At 42.2% G+C, this 8,020-nt stretch overlaps 1 protein-coding gene across 1 annotated transcript in view; it reads right to left on the bottom strand.

Annotated features, from left to right (window-relative positions):
• Positions 1–659: 659 nt before the first annotated feature.
• Positions 660–8,020, bottom strand: part of bmper (BMP binding endothelial regulator) — a 43,739-nt gene continuing 36,378 nt past the window's right edge. The window contains exons 11-16 of the mRNA XM_074683774.1: positions 7,523–7,568; positions 6,839–7,008; positions 3,740–3,941; positions 3,215–3,557; positions 2,968–3,098; positions 660–1,588 (exon numbers count right to left, since the gene is read on the bottom strand). Coding sequence (XP_074539875.1) covers positions 1,407–1,588; positions 2,968–3,098; positions 3,215–3,557; positions 3,740–3,941; positions 6,839–7,008; positions 7,523–7,568 — 1,074 coding nt within the window. The 3' untranslated portion in view covers positions 660–1,406. The remainder of the gene's footprint in view (positions 1,589–2,967; positions 3,099–3,214; positions 3,558–3,739; positions 3,942–6,838; positions 7,009–7,522; positions 7,569–8,020) is intronic.

Raw genomic sequence — 8,020 nt, 5'->3', positions numbered from 1 at the left:
ACCAAACATTTCCTTCTATGGTGCAAAAAATGGAACCTTCTGTAGAAAACTTCATGCACAACGATGACGCACCATCACATCCTTAGGCGAAACATCTCTGAGGGTCGGAGGCAGTTCACATCAAAACAGCTGCTCTGGGAGGAAATCCTGACATCCTCCACAGAAACTCGAGCAGAAACCTCCAAAATTTCACAGTATCTCGGTCATTCGCTTCAACTTTTTAGAAAAATCAGTGAAAAATATGATTTGCATGATAATTTGGAACTGAGCGCGTTCAGACAGTGAGAGGTCTGGATTCTCTGTTGCTGATCTTTATGAGACGACATTACTTCACTTTACAGATGTTTTCTTACACATCTGACCCTCTTCTCTGAATCAGTAAGTTTGTCAGCCTTTAAGATGAATAAAAAGTGTAACAAAGCTGTGTTCCTGACTGGTAATATTTAGATGCTTAGAAAATAATAATTCCACAACAATTTTTAAAAGCTCAACAGTTGTTAAATCTGCTGATTGGAGTGAAAATTATTCTGCAGCACAGTGAACAGTTGGTTTTGAGCAGTTTGATGAAACATCAGTGACATAAGAAGTGAAACACTTTTCTTTATGGTTAATTTAACATCTTTTTATTCTACCGTTGAAACTCGTTGGTCACCTCCTTTAGGGATTCAAATCAGCGGTGTCAGCGATTCCTTCTCCACGAGCCACGCCAGCCGGCCGGCCTGTACACGGAGCACAGGACGGCGTTTTTCCCCGCGGCGCTGCAACGACCGAGTCACATTTCTCTTCAAACAGTAACACAACAGAACACACAAAGACATAAATAGCTTCTGTTTCCCTTTCAATCATTTATAACACATTTATATTCATGATTCTGGCTCTGCTACGACATCATTAGACCGATAGATAAATTAACAACATCAACGACAAATAATAATATTAATAATAATTAGAACAATAATAATATAAAAGCTGTCTGTCTTTCATATAAATCTGATAGCTTACAGTATGAAACGAAGGAACAGAGATCAGGAGAGCCGTCAGAGTTTCCCTCAAGCTCAGTTTCTCGTTTTTGAATGTTTCTGAAGGAAACTGGGACGCCATGTTGGCTCAAACAGGAGTCCATGCTCCTAATGTTTCCTGGTAGTCTGTGGCAACGTGGCAGAGGGTGTGAGGTCTCTGAAAAGGGGCTCCTGAGTTTGTTTTCCTTTTTCAGATCAAAGTAGCGCCTCCAGTGGTGATGAATGGTACTACGGTGCGTCTCCATCCTCTGCAGTGTTCCTGAGACCCTGAGTACCTCTTCATGTCTGATCTCCTCAGTCCGCTCTGAGACCCTCGGGGTGTCCGGCCCCCCCAGACTCTGACTCTGTGACTGTTAATCGACCCCCCTCCCACCTGGATCACAGGGGTCACCGTCCAGGGCAGGATGTGGGTTTGATGCAGCGTCCCTGAAACAGGACCAGGTTGGCGGGGCAGTGGCAGCCGGCCACGCACGGCTTGTGACACGGCCCGATCTCGTTCCAGTTGTCGCAGGTTTTGGTGCAGCCCGGTCCACAGGTGTCGTAGACTGCTCCGTGTTTACACTGGGTGGCTGAAAGACGGAGAGAGGAGAGTTCAGGGACTCAGACTTTAGACTCCTGAGTGTTTGATGATGACAGGCAGAAAATAAGAAGCACAAACTAAGAAAACCTTAACCCTCAATAAAACCGAAGAGTCACTTTTTTATTTTTTTAATCACATTTTGTAACATTTGTGATTGTTGTCACACTTTTTTTTCTCCTTGTGAAAAATATGATCAATATATCCTCACTGTTAAATTTTGTGTGCATAAATGGTGTAAAAAAAAAAGGAGAAAATATTGTCTCTGAAAATAAAATGTTAAAAATGACTTTAAAAAAATTATTTTAAATTTAAGTTAGAGGGTATATTGAATACAAAGGTTGGATAACAGGAGAATTTGTGAATATTTTTTATCAATTGGTAAATTATAATGTCTAACATTTCCTCATTTTTCCAAATTTGTTAAATTTTGATAAGTTTCTTTTTTTTTTTTCAAAAAATTTCAAAATTTTAAAAAAATTGCATTAAAAAAACTTCCCAAAAGTTTAAGACTAAAAAAATTGCAAACATTTTGTGAAGTTGCAAAAAAAAAAGTGAAATTGTAATTTCATTAAATTGCTAGATTTTCAAAAATTGTGAAAATTAAAAAAAAATAAAATAAAATAAAACGGAATATGAATTTTTTTTTAAAAGTCATTAAAATAATTGAAATTTGTATGACTTCAAAACATTTGCAACATCTCAAAAAAATTGGGATTTTTTCCCCCTAAATTTGCAAACATTTCATTAAGTTGTAAAGAAAAGAAAAATTGTTGTTTCATAAAATTCCTAGATATTCATAAAATTTTTAAATTTATAAAATTAGCAAGTTATTCAAAATGGAATTTAAACAGTTTCTCAAAAGTGCATAAATCCAAAAAGTTGAAACTTGCATAATTTCAAAGCATTTGCAACATCTCCAGAAAATGGGTTTTTTTTCCCCTAAATTTGCAAACATTTCATAAATTTTCACAAAGAATTTCATAAAATATTGAATTTAAAAAAATTGCACATTTTTTAAATGGAATTTTAACAGTTTTTCAAAGATGCATAATTTGGAAAAAATGAAACTTGCATAATTTAAAAACATTTGCAACATCTCCAAAAAAATATTTTTCTTAATTTAAAAAAAGTCATAAAAATTGAAATAAAAAAAATTCACACAAGTTCAATTTTTTTTTCTACAATCCTAAACAATTTGAAGGTTTATTGTAAGATGCATATCTACTTAAACAAAATGTTAACACATTAATTTATTCAGTGTCAATGGACTTAGAATAGTATTTTTGAAGCTACATTAGGCCACTGCTAAGGCGTCAAAGAGCTGCAGGTTGTAGACCTTTGATCAAGCTTGTTACATCCTTGACTCACCCATACAGGCGGCGTCGGGCCTCCAGATGACGGGCACTCCTTCCCTCTCACAGGCCCGACTGTAGGCGATGAAGGACTCACAGTAACAGTTTTTATGGACCGGACACTCGCACATATCAGTCACACACGACCTGAAGAAGAGGGTGACATTTGAATTGTCATCTTTTGGTTTTTACTCCACATTTGATAAAACGTTTCATCAACATCGTGAACTCTCGTATTCTCTGAGAAGCAGAGACTCTCTGACCTGTAGAAGGGAGCGAAGTCGACCACGCGGTGGCACTTCTGAAACTCCCAGGACTTCAGCTTCTGGCACTCTCTGTGAGCGCGGAACTTGACCTTCACGCTGCCGGGGCACAGGAAGGAAGTGGGCCGGCGAGGCGGGTGCTGCTGGGAGCAGACCTCGTTGCCCTCGACTCGCCAGGACTCGGCAAACTCGTCCACGTCAAACTTGAAATGTCCGTCGCCTCCCATGGTGTCGTCTCGTTTGTGGCCGTTGTAGTTTCCACAGAGGCCACAGAGGCGACCGCGGAGATGTGGAGCGGCGACGACCTCCACGAAGCTGTCTCCATCCCACGTGATCTCCAGACCTGAGGGGGGGAGGGACCAGATCAGGGACTGATGTTAGACTGATAGTCAATAAACTGAATAAGAGCTAGATAAGGATGAAATCTGCATCTTTATTTCAGGAAATAGCCGCTCTGATTATTTTATCAGTTTCCTGACTTATCGACTAAAACCCTTCTCAGATAATCTACAGGTGTCTTCCAACCTGCGATGGTGGTGAGTTTGAGCAGGTATCCGTCCAGGTCGATGTGAACTCCTGGGCCGTGGTAGGGCAGGGCGATGCGGGTGCCGTTTCTCCGGACTGTCAGGTGTTGGTGGAGGCTGAGGATCAGAGCTCCCAGACGGATTTCGACGGACTGGGTCCAGGAAAAGGATCGTGTGCGGCGAGCATCGTTCTTCACCAAAACCTGGAACAGAAACCAAAGATTATCCAAGGAAAACTTCAGGGAAACTGAGCTGAGCGATTAATGACCTCTAGTCTGAGAAAAATAAAGTTAGTGTAAAAGTAAAATAAAAATGACCGCAGTTCCTCAAGTGTCCACTTGAGGCTGGCATCAAAAGTGATGAAATCCCCCTTAGAGCTCACATTAGAGAGTGTATCTTCACTGCAGAATAAAACATGTTTATTTATTATATTTTAAACCAACTTTTCAGGAGGATTATAAATACGTCTTTTTTCACATATAAAGTCTTGGAGTTATGTATAATTAGAGGTGTGCATGAAGCAGCTGTCGGCCAGGAAGCTTCAGCTCTTCTTCCTCGCTTTGTTTCTCTTTGCTTCTGCTGTAATATCTCCTTTAAAACCATCAGGTGACGTCACTGAGACTAATATAACCAAAAAGGGCTGAGTAAAGAGAAAGTGCACTGCAAAAGCTGAAATCTAACCATGTGTTTCAGTCTTGTTTTTAGTAAACATTGATATTTTGGACTTAACAGGAGCCACATCCACCTAACAAGTCCAGAAAGAGTCCAATGTTGAAGAAAAAAGACTGCACATTTTTTATTTCAAGAAACTAAACACATAAATTTTCCTACCCCAAGCGATTCAGTCGTAATTTATTAGATGATATTAAGCAGGAGCCCACCAAGTTGTGCAGCAAGAATGACACCAAAAAGCAGCCAAGGAGCACAACAGGAAGCGCACTAAGAAGAAAAACATAAAATGCACCAAGACAAATACATAAAGGGGCATTTGGAGTGCATCTGGGAGCCCATCTGGAAGGGCACCGAGAATAAACAACAAGAGGTGCATCAAGAATCACATCAAGTAGCAAACCAAGCAAGAAGCACACCAGGAAAGGCACCAAGTAGCACATCGAGATGTGTAACCAAGAATTGCACCAAAAAGCACACCAAGAAGGGCATCAAGAAGAACACCTAAAGAGGCATCAGGAGCGCATCTGGGAGCACATTGAGAAGGGCACCAAGAAAGGGCAACAAGAGGCGCACCAAGATACACATCAAGATGGGCAACCAAGAAGTGCATATTAAGACAGGCACCTTGAGATCACCAAGAACCACACCTAGCAGCGCACCAAGAAGCACACCAAGAAAGGCACCAAGAAAAACACCATGAAATGCACCGAGGAACACATTAAGAGGCATCAGGGGCGCTTCTAGGAGCACATCAAGAAGGGCCCCAAGAAAGGGCAACAAGAGGTGAACCAAAAATCACATCAAGTAGCACACCAAGATGCACATTAAGATGGGCAACCAAAGAACACACCAAGACAAGCACCTTGGGCACAGCACCAAGAGCTGCACCAAGCAGCGCACCAAAGAGCACACCGAGAAAAGCCACCAAGGAGAACACATTAAGAGGCATCAGGGGTGCATCTAGGAGCACATCAAGAAGGGTACCAAGAAAGGGCAACAAGAGGTGCACCAAGATTCACATTAAGATGGGCAACCAAGAAGTGCACCAGGACAGGCACCTTGAGAAGATCACAAAGAACTGCACCTAGCAGTGCACCAAGAAGCATACCAAGAAAGGCACCAAAAAAAACACCATAAAATGCACCGAGAAACACATTAAGAGGCAGCAGGGGCGCTTCTAGGAGCACATCATGAAGGGCCCCAAGAAAGGGCAACAAGAGGTGCACCAAGAATCACATCAAGTAGCAAACCAAGCAAGAAGCACACCAGGAAAGGCACCAAGTAGCACATCGAGATGTGTAACCAAGAATTGCACCAAAAAGCACACCAAGAAGGGCATCAAGAAGAACACCTAAAGAGGCATCAGGAGCGCATCTGGGAGCACATTGAGAAGGGCACCAAGAAAGGGCAACAAGAGGCGCACCAAGATACACATCAAGATGGGCAACCAAGAAGTGCATATTAAGACAGGCACCTTGAGATCACCAAGAACCACACCTAGCAGCGCACCAAGAAGCACACCAAGAAAGGCACCAAGAAAAACACCATGAAATGCACCGAGGAACACATTAAGAGGCATCAGGGGCGCTTCTAGGAGCACATCAAGAAGGGCCCCAAGAAAGGGCAACAAGAGGTGAACCAAAAATCACATCAAGTAGCACACCAAGATGCACATTAAGATGGGCAACCAAAGAACACACCAAGACAAGCACCTTGGGCACAGCACCAAGAGCTGCACCAAGCAGCGCACCAAAGAGCACACCGAGAAAAGCCACCAAGGAGAACACATTAAGAGGCATCAGGGGTGCATCTAGGAGCACATCAAGAAGGGTACCAAGAAAGGGCAACAAGAGGTGCACCAAGATTCACATTAAGATGGGCAACCAAGAAGTGCACCAGGACAGGCACCTTGAGAAGATCACAAAGAACTGCACCTAGCAGTGCACCAAGAAGCATACCAAGAAAGGCACCAAAAAAAACACCATAAAATGCACCGAGAAACACATTAAGAGGCAGCAGGGGCGCTTCTAGGAGCACATCATGAAGGGCCCCAAGAAAGGGCAACAAGAGGTGCACCAAGAATCACATCAAGTAGCACACCAAGGAAAAGCACCAGGAAGCACATTAAGATGGGCAACCAAGCAATGCATCAAGGGGCGCACTTAGTAGCACTTCAAGAAGTTCACCAAAAAGTACTGAGAAATTTACTTAAATGTGCAGTTGGAGTTGACCAAGAAGCAGGATCAACACATCAGTTTAATAGCCAGTTTATTTAATGTTGATGGAGGCACATATTTTCTATGTAATTTGTCTTATACATAAATAAGAAGTGACATTACAACCTCTTTCTTTGTATTTTATAGAAAGATCAGTAATCTTTAAAGCTGTAAAACATGCAGACTACACCGAATAAAAGAAAGCTTCTTACCACGAAGCTGGAGTCTGGGCTGTTGATGTTGACGTTATTCCCAGGTCCTCCAGAGGGGGCACTACCACAGTCCCGAGTCAGAACATACTGACAGGTTCCCTGAAAGTTAAAGGTCCTGCCGTCAAAGGTGTTGTAGTGAGGGTCTCCGAAGACGGTGCACACGCCGGGCTCTGCAAACAGAGACGTTAAGAAAATGAAGCAAAAGAAAAGAAGAAACAAAAACAAAGAGGTCGTAGAAAAAATTCTGAAATTACCACAAGAAAATGAAAAATAGAAACGTCCCTGTCTTTATTCTAGGAAAACAAGAAAGGATCTTGAATGTCTGACATCCAGCAGAAAGAAATGTGTATAAATAATAAACTGAGACATTAATCTGAGTCACTCAGAGGTAAGACCAGGATCTGTGGTACGCTTCACATGTTTGCTTTAGCAGCTGAACCATAGTCTCAATGTGAAAAGAGGCGTTTTATGGAGTCTTTGTAGTCCTGAAACGGGACATTTAAAGCCATACTCCCCGACCACAGTCTGGACTGGGGTTCATGGGAAATGCTCTGCTAACACTGGAGTTTGTTTTCATTTCCTCTAAAAGCATAAAGTTATCTATTTTAGCATTTGAAGGCTTTAAATTCAAGACTTTGGTCTGAATGTTTGGAGACGTATGAGGGTCGAGGAGGACTTACTCACTTTCAGTGCAGACGGGACAGCAGCCGGTCCTGTTCAGGATCTTATTCTGCAGAAGACACAGACGAAACAAGAGACAATGAGATGCAGAAGGAGCGACAGAAAGTGAAATGCAAAATGACCAGAAACGACAGCCGTTTAAGGAGATCCATCCATCTAACCATCCACACATACACTCACTGGCCACTTAATTAGGCACACCTGTCCAACTGCTCGTTAACGCAAATTTCTAATCAGCCAATCAGACGGCAGCATGTAGACATGGTGAAGACGACCTGCTGCAGCTCAAAGCGAGCATCAGAATGGGAAAAAAAGGTGATTTAGTGGTGGTTGTTGGTCTGAGTATTTCATAAACTGCTGATCTACTGGGATTTTAACCCACAACCATCTCTAGGGTTTACAGAGAATGGTCCCAAAAAGAGAAAATATCCAGTGAGCAGCAGTTCTGTGGGACAAAATGCCTTGTTGATGCCAGAGGTCAGAGGAGAATGGACAGACTGG

This window comes from Halichoeres trimaculatus, unplaced genomic scaffold (genome assembly GCF_033239565.1).
Source record: "Halichoeres trimaculatus isolate MK-OKI-2021-1 unplaced genomic scaffold, fHalTri1.1 fHalTri1_scaffold_12, whole genome shotgun sequence".
Lineage (NCBI taxonomy): Eukaryota > Metazoa > Chordata > Actinopteri > Labriformes > Labridae > Halichoeres > Halichoeres trimaculatus.
Note: the sequence above shows the minus strand (reverse complement) of the source record. Positions and strands in the feature narration are given on the sequence as shown.